At 33.5% G+C, this 19892-nt stretch overlaps 1 protein-coding gene across 3 annotated transcripts in view; it reads right to left on the bottom strand.

Moving 5' to 3' along the window:
• FER (FER tyrosine kinase) overlaps window positions 1–19892 on the bottom strand; it is a 406586-nt gene that overhangs the window by 215210 nt on the left and 171484 nt on the right. For 2 of the 3 annotated variants that reach the window (XM_045197636.3, XM_045197638.3), the window contains 2 exons: window positions 11819–12022; window positions 1573–1695 (listed from right to left, as the gene is read on the bottom strand). In XM_045197636.3, coding sequence (XP_045053571.1) covers window positions 1573–1695; window positions 11819–12022 — 327 coding nt within the window. The remainder of the gene's footprint in view (window positions 1–1572; window positions 1696–11818; window positions 12023–19892) is intronic. The other variant, XM_045197637.2, reaches the window with a different exon arrangement.

Here is a 19892-nt window from a genome sequence, read left to right as displayed (position 1 = left end):
GAGGGACACATACCATATGATCTCACCTTTAACTAGAACCTAATCAACAAAAGAAAAAAGCAAACAAAAATATAACCAGAGACATTGAAGTTAAGAACAATCTAACAATAGCCAGAGGGGAGGGGGGAGGGGACAGTGGGGAGAAGGATTTTCAGGAACTACTATAGGGAACATATGGAGAAAACCAAGGGGGAGGGTGGAACCACTGGAGGGAGGGGGGCTTGCCTGCAGTCGGGGGCAGGGTGGGGAGAAAATGCAAACAACTGTAATTGAGCAACTATAAAGTAATAAAAAAAATAAAAAATAGAAATAAAAAAGTGCTAAACATAAAAAAAATTCTTCAAGACAATAGCTGCTGTGCACTGATGAAGAGAACACACTGATAGACTTTTTTTAACTAGAGAAAAAAATGTGACAACCTAGTCCAGACTAAATAAGAATTTTTATAGGGTATTCTGCAATTAAAATGTAAAGGGAGGATGGAAAAATACTAACAAATTATGAATACTAACTCATAATTCTAGACCGTGCAAGAAGGTCAATGCCTTAGCCATTGAATTAGTGTGTAGCAACTGTCATATCTTCCGTGAGAGGAATTTTTAAGCTCAGCCTGGAAGTAAAGACTGAGTAAGGACATCCAAGTACAAATATGGACATTAAGTTCCCGACTAGTGAATGAAAGTATAACAATTGTCTTTTTAATTTCCTTAGTTCAGTCTGGATTACATACTTGAATTCTTAGAAGTAACACTTAGTTCATATTAAAACTTACCCTTACTTACATAAAAATCAAATTAGCAAATATTAGATTTCTAGGTTTAATCACTTCCTTATTTCCACACTGTTCTTCATAATAGACAGCAGCCAAAGGAAAGGGCTCTCTCTTCCTGAAACATCGGAAGTACTTAGAAGCTGACTGGCTCCACTGTACCACTTCTGTCCAGGCCCGCAGGTCTTAACTTAAATGCAGAAACCTTCCTCATACTCATTCCTTATCTCACAAATCTCTCCAGTCCATGAAATTAGTGTGTCCTGTGGTAGATTTCAGAGGTAAAAATCATCTAGAACAATCTCCTACCCAGCTACCAGGCTCCACATACACAAGTTTAATTTATTGTCTTTGAGAAGAATAATATAGTTTTTAAAAGTTGCAATGTCTTATATATTATAAATACATATTGTAAACTTAATGCCCAAAATTAAAATTCTGATTTACTCATGATTTTTGCACATTTTCTTTAATTTACATCTTAAAATATTTTACAAACTGAACATTTTCAAAGACTGAACCTAATAAAGTGAAGAAAAGCCTCAAGTCTTTCAAAAAAAAAAAAAATGGGGGGTAAAAAAAGCTAGGCCATTTGTAGCCTAGAAAACATTGAATAAAAAAGCAACCCATCTTAATAAAACCAAGGAAAATGCTTCAACTCTATTTGTATGAGTAGTAATCACAAAGCCCTTTTGTTTCCAAACTTCTATAAATAATTGAAGAACTTTATTTAATGTGGGAAATGTTAACTCACGAAGCATTCTTTAAAAACAAAAAAAGTGTGTGTATATATATGCACCTACCTTAGGAATAGGATTCAGCAGCACTACACCTGATTTCTTAGTGATGACCTGTTTTGTTGTATAGTGATGATCTATAAGTTGAGGAATGTTTGAAAAACCAGTGCCTTCAAATCGATACATATTCTGGAGAAAAAACAATAAAGTAGAATAAATATAAAGTCATTGCTTCAGCATGACTGCATTCATCAATACATTAAGTTCCATTTAAGAAAAATTATTCTTGCACAACATCTGAATACACTTAACACTTCTGAAGTATATACTTAGAAATGGTTACAAGTAAACTATGTGAGGTAATGAATATGTTAATTATCTTGATCTTGGTATTCATTCTACAATGTATATCAACCAATTGCATTGTATACTTTAAATATATACAATTATATCTCTCAATTATTTCTCAGTAAAGTTAAATGTATGTATATATACTGTTTCTCCCTTTGCCTTCCTTCAGTCAGGGGATATATCATATCATTCTATTACTTTACTCAAAATTCTTATTTCCCTTAGAATAAAAGCCAAAGTCTTTACCATGGTCTATAAAACTCTGTATGATCTGTCCTCTATCATCTCTTACCTCATCTCTTACCACTACCTTGTTCCACTGTAGTCCCACTCATTTCTTGTTTTATAAGTACACTATATGCCTTCCTTCCTTAGGATGATGACATTTGTTGAAATACTTCCTCAGATGCCCATATGGGTTGTGGCTCCCTTACTTAATGCCAGTCTTTCATCAAATGTTACTTTTTCAGTGAGCTCTACTCCAGTCACCCTAAATAACATTCATTTTCCATTTTCTCATCCCAGCTATATTCCTTACCTCATTTTTCTTACTGAATTGTCCTCCTTAGAATTTATCACTATCTAATGCCATATATATTTCAGTTACTTATTCTGTTTATTGTCTATCTCCTTATCTCCCAAAATGAGAGCACGTGGGGTGATAAATTTTTATATTTATTTTGGTTATCACAGTATCTCCATGGTCTAGAACAGTGCCCAGCATATATTGACTGGATAAATAAACAGGTATGACTGAATGAAATGCAATGCATATAAAATAATTATAAAGTTACGGCAACAAGTAAGACAACATAGAAACGAATACTGGGAAGTTCATAATCTCACATAAACTGAAGACACTGAAGTACAATGTTTCATAAAAGGTAAGTAATGAGGTAAAGTTCACACAGAATGAAATTTCAAGTCAAATCAGATAGTGTCATGTTTTATATAAACTTCTAATGTACCTCATGTAAGCAGAAAAATAGTTAACTAAATAATGGTGATTTTCAGTTTCCTTTTCTTAATTTAAGAATGTATCTAGCTTTTCATTGAAAGGCAGTTTTCTGCCATTGGACATAGTAATGGTGATGGACCAATACAGGGAGTAATACAGGCAGTAGTACTTCCTTCATGGGTTGAAATAAGAAACTAATCCATAGCAATTATTTTTAAAGCAATGTGAAGTTCTGAGTCTGAACACAGTGCAGACCATAAAACTCACTTTCTTAAAGATGAAAATAATGAATTTAAAAATGATGTTAAGACTGTATGCTTATGAAGCAACTAAAGGTCAAGAGTAGTATAGTCATTAAAACTGTTGAGGACTTGTTTCTTGATACAGTCAAAGTTCTGAATATTATATTTGACCTCCTACAGATCTGTATAAATTATAGCTCAGATAACCTGATGTTAGGGTCACATACAGAAGGATTTTTTTTTAACATTTTTCTACACGCTTTAATAATGACATGACTGAGAGAATTCAGACTAACTTTCAAATAAGAGACTTCTCTTTGAATGAGATTGTTTCTAATGATCTTATATTATGAATTCCAAAAGAAGCAATAAAAAATTATAGTATAAACGTCTACAAAGATCATTTTGTTGTTAGTTGTATACCATAAATATCACATAATACATCATTTGAAAAATAAGAAATAAAAATATATAACTCAATTTTATAAAATAACAATTATATGTATATATATATATATAATTAGACTACATTTTTTGATTTTTCAAAGACTATACACAAAGGTCATAAGGGGGCTGCTATTGTGAAGCACACATTCTATGATATATATTTTGAATTTCTATCAAGAATATGTATTACTTCTGTTTTTTAAATATTTACTACAGCTAGAATTGTTCCTGAGTTACCACTGTGCTACTTAAGAATCATTCACACATATAGATGAAAAACACATAAAAACAGATTTTGCTACTGTACACATTTCAAAAAGACCGTGATTAAGAAGGAAGTCAAACAGAACAGAATAAGCACACAGAAATGAGAAGGGGATTCAATGCACGGTAAAGTTGCCTCAGTAGATCTCCTGAAACAAAACCAAGGAAAAGCATGCTTGAGAAAAAATAATTTCTGAAAAAGGCTGAGATGAAAAAGCTGAATAAAAACAAATGGCTGAATAAAAAACAAAATATTAAGACACTCCTATTTTATTGGTAAAATACCTAAAAATATAAAACATAAACTTTAGCTTTCTGAAATAAAAATGGCATATTTCATAGTTATAAATAACTAATTAAACCAGTACACAGGAAGAATTTGCAGGAGCTTGGGGAATAATATTAGTAAGGTTTGGTGTGGCTTTTCTTAGTTAACTTTTATTCATATTCAAACAGTATTGCAAACTTAACTACCTTCACTTTCCCAGTTAAAAGCTTTCATAGCACTGTGTATCTTTACAGAACTTACTATAGTTTATAATTATAAACAGTGTGTGTTTATGAATGACTGTGAGCATCCCCGTCAGACTGTAAGCTCCACCATTATATTCCTGGGCCTTAAAAACACTCACTCCATTAGTGTTTCCTGGAAATTAACAATAATAAGGCTTTGAAATGGTTTTGTTTTACTGTTAAGAAGGAAGTTTCCTAAGTCTGTGCGTCAGTGGCAAAGAAAATGGTATCTTAATGACTGTCATTTGGACTACAAAGCCGGTGTTGCCTTCCTTTGAGTCCTTAAATGGTTGGAGTGGAATGGTTAAATAATCCTAAATGCACAATAGTAAGCCCACACACTTGGAATTAACTGTCATCCAAACAAGTTTGGGATTTCTACTTGCTTTCACTTAGTCTTCCAAAAGTCCCATGGCATGAATTTAAAGATAGTTCAAAGAGCCTAGAGATTGTGGCAACAAGCAAAGTATGTAACCCTAATGGGTACATTCAGAGACTAAATCCATCAGCTCAAAAATGGAATTTAGCACACAATAGAAATCAATAGATATCTACTGAATGAGTGATATTTTAATGCATTGAACTAATCTCAAATTTCACATAGTAATTACAATCTCCCCTTTTTTGTTATGGTTGTTATTGGCCCATATTTCTAGGTCTTACATAGTACCTGCTTGAACAGTATTTCCTGAATGAATGAAAGAAGAGATGATATTTCATTACACAGAGGTTTCCCATTTTATGGAAAAACATTTATTATGTTTTTATTTTTAATTCATCACCATAGGTTATTTCAAATTTCTTGGCTCAATCATTCCTAATTCTGTATCTTTAGTATTTCTCCATTTATAAATTCTACTAATGTCTCACCTAGTAGGTTTTAAGACCACTGAGAAACAGGCCATACATTTTTTCGTTTCATCTCCTTACAACGCATAACATGGTATTTTGCAAAAGTGAGCATTTAGATAAACACTCATTTATCAGATAAACAAATTAGAAAACTATGACTTGGCACGTTCCTATAATAGCATCAGTTTTTTTCCTGGAGTACTTTTGTTTTAGCACATGTATTTTCTGTTTTATCATATACAAAAGCAAAGATCTGATAAATATATATTTACTTATCAAATAGGACAAAGCCACTTAAATCTTTATGAAAATCTAGTATCATTTTATGACACAAAATCAACAGTTAGGTACAAACTCTAAATATCACTTTATATCAAGCACCATAAACAGGATAGTAACTATGAAATAGATCAGTAACACTAGAAATACACTTAGATTCAGATATTCTTAGATACGTTTAATATATCTGGCTTTATGAAATTAATGTTTAATATGAAACAAAAAGGTACAATTCTTCTTGCTTGACCCAACTAAAATAACAGATATTCTGTGCCAGACTAGTATAAATGTAAAACTTGAAAGTGTGTCCATCTTGGTCAGTTATAAGGGCAGTTCACACCATGTTAAGAATAACTGTGATGTGCATAAAAACATAAAGCTTCAAAATAATTGCCATGCTAGACTTTAGTTGACAGAGGCACTATTGCTAAAAATAACATTATTCATGATCGTTGAATACCTCAAATCTAAATACAGGCATACCTCAAAAACATTGCAGGTTTGGTTTCAAACCACCATAATAAAGTGAGTACATATATAAATTCTAAAACACTTTCATAACTATTTAAATTTCATAAATAAATCTCATAGAAACAAAAAAATTAGTTAACTTTCCCAATTACGTTAATATTTCTTACCAAGTAATATTTGTATTTTCTCTTGAGTCATCAGTGATAAAAATACCTAATATTTGCATAGCACTCCATGCCTACAAAGTATATATTCAGTAAATTGATTCTCATAATCACTATATAAACTATTAACTCCATTATTTCCAAAAGCATAGAGCTAATAAGGTAAAGAGCTGGGACTGGAACCCAAGTCTTCTCAGTCTAGTGCTTTTTCCTTTTCTTTTTTTTCAGCAGATTTATTATTTTTTTAATTACTTTATTGTTGTTAAATTACGGTTGTCTGCATTTTCTCCCCACCCCTCCCCCTACCCCGGCCAAACCCACCTCCCTCCCCTGGTTCCACCCTCCCCCTTGGTTTTGTCCATATGTCCTTTATAGTAGTTCCTGAAAACCCTTCTCCCCACTGTCCCCTCCCTCCTCCCCTCTGGCTATTGTTAGATTGTTCTTAATTTCAATGTCTTTAAGTTATATTTTGCTTGCTTTTTTCTTTTGTTGATTAGGTTCTAGTTAAAGGTGAGATCATATGGTATTTGTCCCTCACTGCCTGGCTCATTTCACTTAGCATAATGCTCTCCAGTTCCATCCATGTTGTCTCAAAGGGTAGAAGCACCTTTTTTCATTGACGAACTGCTTGATATTTTTACAATCTCTAAAATCCCATATTTCTTTATGTCTTCCTCTCTTAGGATACCTATAGCCTCATTTATGTACAGATTTTATAACCTACTATTATATTATACAGTCCTTGATTGAAATATAATAGGAAGTCATTCAGTATCTGGTAATGTATTCCCCCATTTATTGACTCACTTCTAGGTAACAGATATATGAGAAAGGAAATGGATAATTTTAGCTCACAGAAGATTCACCTACACATATGAAAAAGAATTAAAACCTCCCCAGTCTGTATCACCTTCAAACTCCTATTTTCAACTGATTGAAGAACTCAACATTATTTAGAGAGAACGAATGAAGTAAAATTAATCAGTGAAAAACCTGAGGCATTCATAGAAATATAAGCACTCTAATCTTCATAGGGATCTTTGCAAAATTTTAATAACAGAAGGAAGCCAAATAAAACCTTCAAATGTGAACTTGTAACAATGTCTTAGCTTTAGAATACATTATGCCATTCACTTTAGTCACTTAAAACAAAATGGCAACATTAAAGGCAAGTTATAATTTACAAATGTACCCTTTCTTCCTTTCTAAGAATACTACTTTAAATTCTATAGTTACATTTAAACTAGAAGATGTAATTTAAAAATTTCAGTCTTATTTAATTAAAAAATCATAAAAGTCATATGAAAATTGTAAGTTTCAGAGCTTAAAATATAAGTAAACATATATATAGATATTTTATACTTTACCTTTGATATTTCCTCTATAATTCTCATGCCATTTTATAAATACTGCCAGCATATTTATAGGTTGTAATGGGAAAGCTTATTTATATCCATAACAAAGGCACATACAAATTATAAAAGAGTTTAACAAAGAAATAAGGGATGATCTATAACCAGACTCATCAATAAAAAAAGAGAGGACCCAAATAAACAAATTCAGAAATGTAAGAGAAGAAGTAACAACAGATACCACAGAAACACAAAGGACAGTAAGAAACTACTGTGAACAATTATATGGTAAGAAATTGGACAACCTGAACAAAATGGAAAATTTCTACAAACATACAATCTTCTAAAACTGAATCAGGAAAAAGAAGAAAAGCTGAATACACCAATTATAACTAATGAAATTGAAGCAGTAATCAAAAAACTCCCAACATACAAAAGCCCTGGACTAGATGGCTTCACAGGCAAATTTTACCAATCATTCAAAGAACAACTATCATTCTCAAACTACTACAAAAAATTCAGAGAGAGGAAAGACTCTTTTTTCGAGGCCAGTACTATCCTAATTCTAAAACCAGGCAAAGACATGACAAAGAAAGAAAATTACAGGCAATATCTCTGATGAACATATGCTAAAATCCTCAACAAAATATTAGCAAACTGGATCTAGCAATACATCAAAAAGATCACATACCACGATAAAATGGGTTTTATTCCAGAGATGCAAGGATGGAAGGATATCCACAAGTCAATAAAACCTGATATACATCACATAAACAAAATGAAAACCAAAAATCATAGGATCATATTAACAGATGCAGAAGAAACATTTCCTAAAATCCAGCACCATTTATGATAAAAGCACTCAGCAAAGTGGGAATAGAGGGAACATAACTCAATCTAATAAAGGCCATATATAACAAACCTACTGCCAACATCATACTCAAAGGGCAAAAACTAAAAACATTTCCCTTAAGATCAGGAACAAGACAGGGGTGTCCATCACTATTCATATTCAACCCAGTAATGATAGTCCTAGTCACAGTGATTAGACAAGAAGAGGAAATAAAAGCCATCCAAATTGGAAAAGAGGAAGTAAAGCTGTCATTATTCCCAGACATGGTATTATACATAGAAAACCCTATAGGCTCCACCAAAAAACTACTAGACCTAATTGATGAGTTTGGCAAAGCAAGAGAATACAAAGTCAATATTCAGAAATTCATGGCATTTTTATACACCAATAATGAACTAAGAGAAACAGAAACTAAGAAAATAATATCATTTACTATTGCAACAACAACAAAAATAAAGTACCTAGGAATAAATTTAACCAAGGAGGTAAAAGACCTGTACTAGAAAACTGTAAGGCACTGAAGAAAGAAACTGAAGAAGACACAAATAACTGGAAGCATATACCATGTTCATGGATAGGAAGAATTAACATCATTAAAATGTCCATTCTACACAAAGCAATCTATAGGGTCAGTGTAATTCCTATCAAGATACTAATGGCATATTCCATAAATCTAGAACAAATATTACAAAAATTTATATGGAACAAAAACAACACTGAATAGTCTCAGCAATGGGAAAGAAGAACAAAGTTGGAGGGATCGAAATAACTTATTTCAAAATATACTACAAAGCCACCATAATCAAAACAGTCTGGTACTAGAATAAGGACAGATACACAGATCAATGGAACAGAATAGACAGCCCAGAAATAAACCCGTGTCTTCAATCAATCAAGATCAATTAATATTTGACAAAGGGGGCAGGAGCATACAACGTAGTAAAGTTAGTCTTTTCAATAAATGGTGTTGGGAGAACTAGACTAGTACATGAGGAAAAAAATGAAACTATACCACCATCTAACACCACACACCAGAATAAATTCAAAATCCTTTTTTTAAGGATTTAATAAAGCCTTAAAAAACTTATATTTAAGTTTTCAAGGATAAAAAACTTAAATATAAGTCATGATACTAAAAATATTCTAGCGGAAAACACAGGCAGTAAAGTTTCAGATACTTGCATAGCAATATTTTTGCCGATACATCTACGGCAATGGAAATAAAGGGGGGGGGAACCCAAATGGGACTACAGCGAATTATCAAATTAAAAAGCTTCTTCACAGCTAAAGAAACCATCAACAATATAAAAAAGGAACCAATTGTATGGAGAGCATATTTTCCAGTGATACATGGACAAGGGTTTAATCTCCAAAATATATAAAGAGCTTACATGACTCCACACCAGAAAGACAAACAATCCAATTTAAAATGTGCAAAGGACTTGCATAGACACTTCTCCAAGGAGGGAGGACATACACATAGCCCATAGACATATGAAAAAAGGTTCAACATCACTAACCATCAGACAGATGAAAATTATAACCATGATGAGATATTACCTTACAACTGTCAGAATGGCTTTTATTAATAAATCAACAAACAACAAGTACTAGTGAGGATGTGGAGAAAAAGGAACTCTAGTGAACTGTTGGTGGGAATACAGACTGGTGCAGCCACTGTGGAAAACAGAATGGAGTTTCCTCAAAAAATTAAAATGGATCTGCCTTTTGATCCAGTGATTCCACAGCTGGGAATATATCTGAAGAATGAAGAAACACCAATTCAAAAGAATTTATGCACCCCCCATGTTCATAGCAGCACTATTTACAATAGCCATGATTTGGAAACAGCCTAATAGTCCATCAGTAGATGAGCGGGTTAAAAAAAATCCTGTGGTACATTTACACAATGGAATACTGTGCAGCAGAAAGAAAGAAGGAATTCCTATCTCTTGCGACAGCATGGATGGAACTGGAGACTGTTATACCAAGTGATATAAGCCAGTTGGAGAAAGACAAATGCCATATAATCTCACTTATAAGAAGAACCTAATGAAAAAAATTAACTAAAGAGCAAAATAGAACCAGAGACTTAGAATTATGGAACAGATTGACAGCTGAAAGAGGGGAAAGGGAAGATGGGGACTGATTGAAAGAAAGTGAAGGGAATTTTAGTCAAAGAACATATAGGAAGGACCCATGGACATGGACAATGGTGAAGGAACTGATTATCAGTGTGGGTGGAGGATGAACAAGGGGAAAAAGTCAGACAACTGTGATAGCAAAAAAAAATAAAATATTAAAAAAAGAAACAAGGAATTACATACTACTATAAACAGTAAGTCAGATGTATGAGAGTAAGCAAAGGTGACTATCAAGTTGAAGTATGAATACTATACTAAAAAACAAATAAGGTGAAAATTATAATACATACTTTTAATAGACATTTCTTTACCCATCTGAATGGCATCTATTGTCATTTAAATATAGTTATTAGATATGTATATACTGAATGCTACTAACTGTGTACTTCTAAGTGCTTACTTTCATGATAGGTGGATTTCATCTCATAATTATAGATAGATAGATAGACAAATAACTACAATAATACACACACACATATATATATACACATAATAATTACTGATCAATGTATCTATTTTAAGAATCTCCCTGAGGCTCATCCAATGATAATGGTTTAACCTTTTGTGAGGTAATTAATGTCACCCTAGTGCCTGGACAAAAACTGAAATCCTGCAGAATGGCAGCATGCCATTTGAAATGATGGAGTGAAAAATGACAAATAGAGGCATCAATTCCTCCATATGCCCACATATTAAAATTTCTCGGTGGCAAAGTTAAACAAAATTTTAAGATTACACTTCATTTGTTTAAAGCTTAATAAGGAATGTAAAAAACATAAAAAGTAGTTTAGCAATGCTTAAACAAATTTCAATAAGTATATTAGTATTAGAACAAGAAATAGATTATTTTAAATTTTTTTTTCAATTTTTATTTTTGGTTTATTAATGCCAACAAGCAATAGCTTATACATAAAGGAGAAAAATACTTAATCCTAAAGGAATCATAAAACCAGTTCAACTATCATTATCCCACTCATTAAGGAATTTTATTATCACTATTTAATAAAATACTTCTTTAAAATGTCTCATGATACCACTTTTGAATACAATATCAAGGGCCTATTTCAAGAGAATAAATTCATAAATAAGTTACTTCAGAAAAAAAGAAATATCATGATAGTCACATTATTTCTGGTTTTAATTTAAAATATCTTTAATGTTCAAATTTAATTCAAGTACTTTAAATATTTATGCATAGCAACTATTTTTAATTTACAATATTTTAAAGTACATATTTCCTTAATAAGATTAACATTTTAATGAGTTTTGGAGCACTGTATTAAAGGAAGTCAGCAAAAACAAATTAAGTGCTAAACTCTTAAGTGTTAGAGGCATTTGCCAAAAACCTATTCATCATTTCATTACCATTATACCACAATGAACTATATCAGAATACACATATAAACTAAATTAGAAACGTACATCAACATATTGTATGATAAAGTGTCTCCTCTGTCCATCAGAATATACAGAAAGGACATATTCACCAGGTTTCCCATGGCTCTCTCGCACCAAGAAGTCCCCTTGTTGTTTTAACAGATCCTGTGCTTCTATTCTGGGAATCGCACCATGGTACCATTCCTGTTCCGCCAGGGGCCTCTCACTTACGGGGATCGTATCACAGAACTTGAGCAAATATTGGGGAAAAAAAACTAAATTAGATAAAATAGCAATTTTTTTCTAGTAAAATTCATAGCAATTATGAATACTTCTTACATATGTTCTTCCCTTTAATTGACCAATTACAAATTATATGATGAATCTGAAATCTTCATAATTTTTAAAATAAACATCTCACAGAGTACTGGTGTTCAAGTTTAACACAAATAAATAGCCTTTGATATTTAAGTTTACTTTTCTTTTCTGTCATACATAGGTACATATAATATCAGCATTTAGAGTTAATACGTACATATTTATAGTCTTCAGTGTATCATGAAACAAATCCGTATATTTAAAATTTATTAACCAGAGAATTACAAATAAATGAAGGGTATTATGGGTGAAATTTATCACAAAACAACTTCCATTTTATTTAATTAAAAGTTATTTCTTTTTATGGAATTAACTCTTGATCCCATGGGCTGTGGACTGTCCACGTCACACATCCCAAATAGACTTCTGAGTGCCCACATCTTGGCTGCTACTTCAACCACTTAGGACATTTTTTATCCTTTAAATATATACACGGTGTGGTTGTACATGGAAATTTTTATGTAAGCTAAATTAGCTTTTTTCTGTTAATACTAATTATGATAAATATAGTATTTCCCAAAGTATTTAAATTTTGTTCCCCAAAATGAGTTTAAAGCACAAATAAAGAACCAGATACAACAATAAGAGGTAAATATGTGTACACATATACACATGCATATGTATATTTCTTTAAAAAACATATTCATAATATACACAAAATTAATAGTTTATAGTCTTTAAAGTGGGTTGTCAAATGGTTAAATATTTCTTTTCCAAGATTTTATCACAGTACATATCATTATAGTAAATACTAAAATTTTTACTCTAAGAGAAATATTTCCAAGTCTTGCCAGTGCTAAAAGTATTTCATTATTTTTCTTCTCATAAAAAAAATAAAGTAAGAAATTCAGTGTCACTTTTTTACAAAGAACTTGTTGTCACCATTATCTCTGAAAAAGGTCTACATAATAAGGGTACTTGAAGTACAAAAGCTCAGCTAATACTGAGAAATTCATTGAAAATGTGAGGTTAAGAACATTTAAGTTCATTTGTTTTTTAAAAAGGATGAACAGAAAGGAACTTGTTGCTATTTCATAGAGATTACATTCCGGTTCTTTGGATAATTAGTTTCTTTTAGGTAGGAGGGGAAGCTTAGAGATCTGTTACCACCCAGCGCATAGACAATACTGTTTAAAAATGTAGGCTGAAGTTGGTACATGTGTGTACATGTGCATGCACACACACGCACAGGGAAAGGTCAGACATCCCCTACCTGGGTCTATCAGGTATTTCAGGGACTTCTCTGGAAGCACTGGAAGGAACATTTTTATTAATATGATTTTAATGAAATTCCAATACAGTGTTGCAGGCTTGATAGTAACAGAAAATATAGGATGTTTTTTTCATCCAACATCCTAAGAGTTGTCATAATGACTTTTTACCTCAAACATAACATCTTTCTAAGCCTCAGTAAGAAAAGATGTTTTCCTTCTTGATAAGTTACCTAAGATTTTTGCCAAAGATGTGGTAGAGGGAAGCCTCCTTTTTATAGGTAACCAAACACAGTTAATAAGTGTTACTTAATGTGACAAGATTTCCTGGCTGACCCAGCTGTTTCTTTAGTTATTTCTCCCTGGGCCTTGTTTTTAACAATATTTCAGCAAACAAAAACATGCCGGACCTAGCAAAATAAAAAGATTAGTTTAAATAAAGAGGCAATAAGGAGTCAGTACTGGGAAATGAAAATATTTGGGGGGAAAGTATAATAGGCCACTTTTGCCTTACTCTAATTCAGGCTAATTTCCAAGGGGGTATGCCTTTATCCCAAACATTTGGGTGCAACATGAGCTCTTTGTGACAGGCAAAGATAAAGTGTTTAAAAAAAAAATCAAAGTCTGGATCCTATTAAAATTGAGTACCTAATTAAGAAACCGTTTTTTCTTTTTCTTTTATTTCTTTATTAAATTTGTTGGGGCAACATTGGTTAATAAGATCATAAAAGTTCAATTTATGTTTCTATGATACTACATCTGTATATGGCACTGTGTGCCCACCACCTAAAGTCAAACCATCTTCCATCACCATATATTAGGCCCCCTTCATCTCCCAACCTCCCAACTCCCTTCCCTCTGGCAACCACAACATTGTTGTCTGTGTCCATGAGTTTCAGTGTTGTATCTCACATATGAGTGAAATCAAATGGTTCTTAGCTTTTCCTGACTGACTTATTTCACTTGGTATACTATTCTCAAGGTCCATCCACGTTGTCACAAATGACAGTATTTCATCTTTTTTATGGCTGAGTAGTATTCCTTTTTTTTTTCTTTACACGTACCACTTCTTTATTCAACCATCTATCAAAGGACACTTTTCTTGTGTTCATGTCTTGGCCACTGTGAATAATGCTGAAATAAACATAGGGGTGCATATATCTTTGCAAATACATTTTTTTTTTTAGTTTTTTGGGTGGATACCCAGGAGAGCGGTTGCTGAGTCATATGGTAACTCTATTCCTATTTTTCAGGACGTGCCAGACTGTTTTCCAAAGTGACTGTACCAGTTTACATTCCCATCATCAACGAAAGAGGGTTTGCTTTTCTCCACAACCTCTCCACTTCTTATTACTTGACTTGTTCATAACAGCCATTCTAACAGGTGTGAGGTGGTATCTCATGGTAGTTTTGATTTGCATTTCCCTAATAGCTAATGAGATTGAACATCTTTTCATATATCTGTTTACCATTTGTAGGTCTTCTGGGGAGAGATGTCTGTTCAGATCCTCTGCCCATTTTCAATTGGATTGTTTGTTTGTTTGGTGTTAAGTTTTTTAATATATTTTAGATGTTAAACCTTTGTGAGAGCTGTTGTTTGCAAATATCATCTCCCATCCCATTGGCTGCCTCTTTGTTTTGTTGTTGGTTTCTTTTACTGGGCAGAAGCTTTTTGGTTTAATACAGTCCCATTAATTCATTTTTGTCTTTACTTCCCTTGCCTTTGGGGTCAAATTCATAAAATGTTCTCCACAACCAAGGTCCATAATTTAGTACTTATGTTTTCTTCCATGTAATTTATTGTTTCAGATCTTATATTTAAGTCTTTGATCCATTCTGAATTAATTTTTGCACATGGGGACAATCTATAGTCTAATTTCATTCTTTTGCATGTCACTTTCCAATTTTCCCAGCACCATTTACTGAGGAGGCTTTTCTTTTCTTCACTGTGTGTTTCTGGCTCCTTTGTTGAAAATTATCTGCCCATATGCATGTGGCTTTATATCTGGACTCTCAATCTGTTCCACTGATTTGTGTGACTGCTTTTCTGTCAATACCATGCCGTTTGATTATTGTAGCTCAGAAGTATAATTTGAAGTCAGGCAGTACAATACCTCTGGCTTCATTCTTTTTACTGAGAATTGCTTTGGCTATTCTGATTTTTTTCTGGTTCCATATAAATCTGATGTTTTTTTAAGTGTATTTCATTGATTTATGCTATTACAGTTGTCCCATTTTTTTCTTCCTTTTATTCCCCCTCTGCCCCACACCACCCCTCTCTCCAGCATTCCCCTCCCTTTAGTTCATGTCCATGGGTCGTCCATGTAAGTTCTTTGGCTTCTCCGTTTCCTATACTATTATATTTTTTACTTCCCTTGTTTCTTGTTTTTCTACATCTTACTGTCTGGGCAGAAAAAAAGGAGGGAGGTAAATTAAGACTTTAAGGATACAAAAAAACAACTAAGATTTAAAATATATAATATTTGACCTGAATTAAATAACATGCCTTGTTAGAGGAAGTAAAAGTTGTTTTGGTAGACCTGAAGGAGAACACTAAAAAACACAACAGTTTATCCTGATAGTCATAAAAAGAACTACGTTGCACTAGGCCAATGGTGGAAGTCAAGCATTATAATATTAACATTATAACAAATGTACAAGTTAAACATAGGTGAATTATAATTGTCTAATTTGCTAAAAAGAAGCAACCAAGCAAATAATATTGAATATATCATTCTATATAACAGAAGCATATCTTTATTTTTCATTATTTTTACTTTCTAAATTCTAGTACAAAGTAATTCAAAAATTAAGAAAAATACATACAGAGTATAGGAAAATATGAAATGTAAAGAGACAAGAGTTAAATGATTAAATATTCTTCTGATGCTTAAAAAACAATTATTTGGACCAAATGTGCTTTACTCTATTGTAAAGAACATTTTCAAAGAGTGCCACTATCAGATAACACTTATCTGCCCATATACATGTGGTTTTAGATCAATGATGCAACTAGTACTCAAGGGGCTCTGAGGGAGCCCAAGTTGTTTGCTCAACCACTTTTTATAGAAATTCCCCAGTAAAAACATGACTCTGGGGAAAGGACTGTATTTTTGATGTGACTAAAACAAATCTCATTAAATATAGTGTGGTTTCAAGACTTGCAATGGAAATGGACCCTAATGAGTGTCAGTCAGCTTTCAGATGATGCAGTTAACTCTAACACCTCTGGCCTTGCATTCAGAAGCAGTATCTGAGAAAGAGTTCTCAAAGGAAATTATAACTTCCTGCATCATGGGAAGATGCTGCATGTGGAAGAGGTCACAGTGCCCAGAGGTACTCTTAGGTTACTTAACACCTTTAGTAAGCTGAAAAAAGACTACATGCCTGGAGCTGATATAACATTGTAAAATACTACTCTGATCATGACAATAAAGAGTAAACATCTACCATTAGATACTATATTCAGCTAATGACAAATTGGTCTATCAGCTAATCATCTTACATTCGTCCTTCCACCAATGCCATTAATTGAAGTGATCTGTTAGACTGTCTTCAAAGGTGGGTCTACATTTTAACCACACTGTTTAAAATGCTAAAATAAGTAGTGATGGCAAGTCCAATGGGAATATCATTATGACTAATTCTACTTTCATATCCCTAGATATAATGCAAGTCATTGCTTTGTTTTATCTAAAATTTTGCTTCAAATTTTTATATGTTCATTTGAATAGAGAAACAGTGGTATCATAGTTGTTGCTTTTTTATTTTATTTTTTAATTAATTAATTTATTTTTATTCAGTTACAATTGTCTGCATTTTCTCCCCTTCCCTCCACCCCACCCCAGCCAGTCCCACCTCCCTCCCCCACTTCTACCCTCTCCCTTGATTTTGTCCTTGTGTCCTTTATAGTAGCTCCTATAGACCCCTCTCCACACTATCCCATCCCTACTCCCCTCTGGCTATTGTTACAATGTTCTTAATTTCAATGTCTCTGGTTATATTTTGTTTGCTTTTTTCTTTTGTTGATTATGTTCCAGTTTAAAGGTGAGATCATATGGTATTTGTCCCTCACCACCTGGCTTATTTCACTTAGCATAATGCTCTCCAGTTCATCCATGCCATTGCAAAGGGTGTAAGCTCCTTCTTTCTCTCTCCTGTGTAAAATTCCATTGTGTAAATGTACCATAGGTTTTTGATCCACTCATTTGCTGATGGGCACTTAGGTTGCTTCCAGCACTTGGCTACTGTAGATTGTGCTGCTATGAACATTGGGGTGCATAGGTTCTTTTGGATTGGTGTTTCAGGGTTCTTAGGGTATAATCCCAGCAGCGGAATTGCTGGGTCAAAGGACAGTTCCATTTTTAGTTTTCTGAGGAAATTCCATACTGTTTTCCACAGTCGCATCATCAGTCTGCATTCCCACCAACAGTGCACTAGGGTTCCCTTTTCTCCGCATCCTCTCCAACATTTGCTTGTGGATTTGTTTATCTTGGCCACTCTAACTGGTGTGAGATGGTACCTCATTGTGGTTTTAATTTGCATCTCTCTGATGGCTAATGATGCTGAGCATCTTTTCATATGTCTCTGGGCCCTCTGTATGTCTTCCTTGGAGAAGTGTCTGTTCAAGTCCTTTGCCCATTTTTTAATTGGATTGTTTGTCCTCCTTGAGTAGAGTCGTGTGAGTTCTTTATATATTTTGGAGATCAGGCCCTTGTCTGAGGTATCATTGGCAAATATGTTTTAATATACTGTTGGTTCTCTTTGTATTTTAATGCTGTTTTCTTTAGCCATGCAGAAGCTTTCTATTTGGATGAGGTCCCATTTGTTTATTCTTTCCTTTATGTCCCTTGCTTTAGGGGATGTGTCTGTGAGGATGTTGCTGTGGGGAATGTCTGAGATCTTCCTGCCACTGTTTTCCTCTAGGACTTTAATGGTGTCATGACTTAAATTTAAGTCTTTTATCCATCATGAATTTATTTTTGTGTATGGTGTAAGTTGGTGATCGAGTTTCATTTTTTTGCATGTAGCTGTCCAGATCTCCCAACACCATTTGTTGAAGAGGCTATTTTTGCTTCATTTTATGCTCCTGCCTCCTTTGTCAAATATTAATTGACCACAAAGACTTGGGTTTATTTCTGGGCTCTCTGGTCTGTTCCATTGGTCTATGTGCCTGTTTTTATGCCAGTACCAGGCTGTTTTGAGTACAGTGGCCTTGTAATACAGTTTGATATCAGGTATTGTGATCCCTCCTGCTTGGTTCTTTTTTTCTCAAAATTGCTACAGCTATTTGGGGTAGTTTATGGTTCCATATAAATTTCTGAAATGTTTGTTCTATATCTGTGAAATGTGTCACTGTTACTTTAATAGGGATTGCATTGAATCTATAAATCGCTTTGGGTAGTATGGCCATTTTGATGATGTTAATTCTTCCAATCCATGAGCATGGTACATGCTTCCGTTTGTTTGTGTCTTCCTTAATTTCTTTCTTCAGTGTTGTGTAGTTTTCTGAGTACAGGTCTTTTACCTCCTTGGTTAGGTTTATTCCTAGGTACTTTATTTTTCTTGTTGCTATATCAAATGGGATATTTTTTTCCTGATTTCTGTTTCAGCAGTTTCATTGTTGGTATACAGGAATGTCTTTGATTTCTTAGTATTGACTTTGTATCCAGCTGTTTTGCCAAATTCATTTATTAGGTCAAGTAGTGTTTTCGTGGAGTCTATAGGATTTTCCATGTACACTATCATATCATCTGCAAATAGTGACAGTTTCATTTCCTCCTTTCCAATTTGGATGTCTTTCATTTCTTTTTCTAGTCTGATTTCTGTGGCTAGGACCTCCAGTACTATGTTGAATAGGAGTGGTGAGAGAGGGCATCCTTGTCTTGTTCCTGATCTTAGCGTGAAAGCTCTAAGTTTTTGTCCATTGAGTATGATGTTGGCTGTAGGTCTCTCATAAATGGCCTTTATTATGTTGAGGGATGCTCCCTCTATTCCCACTTTGTTGAGGATATTTATCATAAATGGGTACTGTACCTTATCAAATGCTTTTTCCTCATCTATTGATATGATCAAGTGGTTTTCGTCTTTGCTTTTGTTTATGTGGTGTATTATGTTTATTGATTTGCAAATATTGTACCATCCTTGCATCCCTGGGATGAATTCCACTTGATCATGGTGTATGATCTTTTTAATGTATTGCTGGATGCAGTTTGCCAATATTTTGTTGAGGATTTTAGCATCTATGTTCATCAGTGATATTGGCCTGAAGTTTTCTTTCTTCATTGTGTCTTTATCTGGTTTGGGGATTAGGATGATGTCTTGTAAAACGAGTTTGGGAGTCTTTCATCTTCTTGAATTTTTTGAAATAATCTGTGGAGGATGGGGGTTAGCTCCCCCTTAAATGCTCTGTAGAATTCTCCTGTGAAACCGTCTGGTCCAGGGCTTTTGTGTGTTGGAAGCTTTTTGATTACTGTTTCAATTTCATCCGGCGTTACTGGTCTGTTCAGGCTTTGTGCTTCTTCCTCATT

Source organism: Desmodus rotundus, chromosome 1 (genome assembly GCF_022682495.2).
Source record: "Desmodus rotundus isolate HL8 chromosome 1, HLdesRot8A.1, whole genome shotgun sequence".
NCBI lineage: Eukaryota > Metazoa > Chordata > Mammalia > Chiroptera > Phyllostomidae > Desmodus > Desmodus rotundus.
The sequence above is the reverse complement of the archived record's forward strand: the minus strand, read 5'-3'. Positions and strand labels throughout refer to the sequence as shown.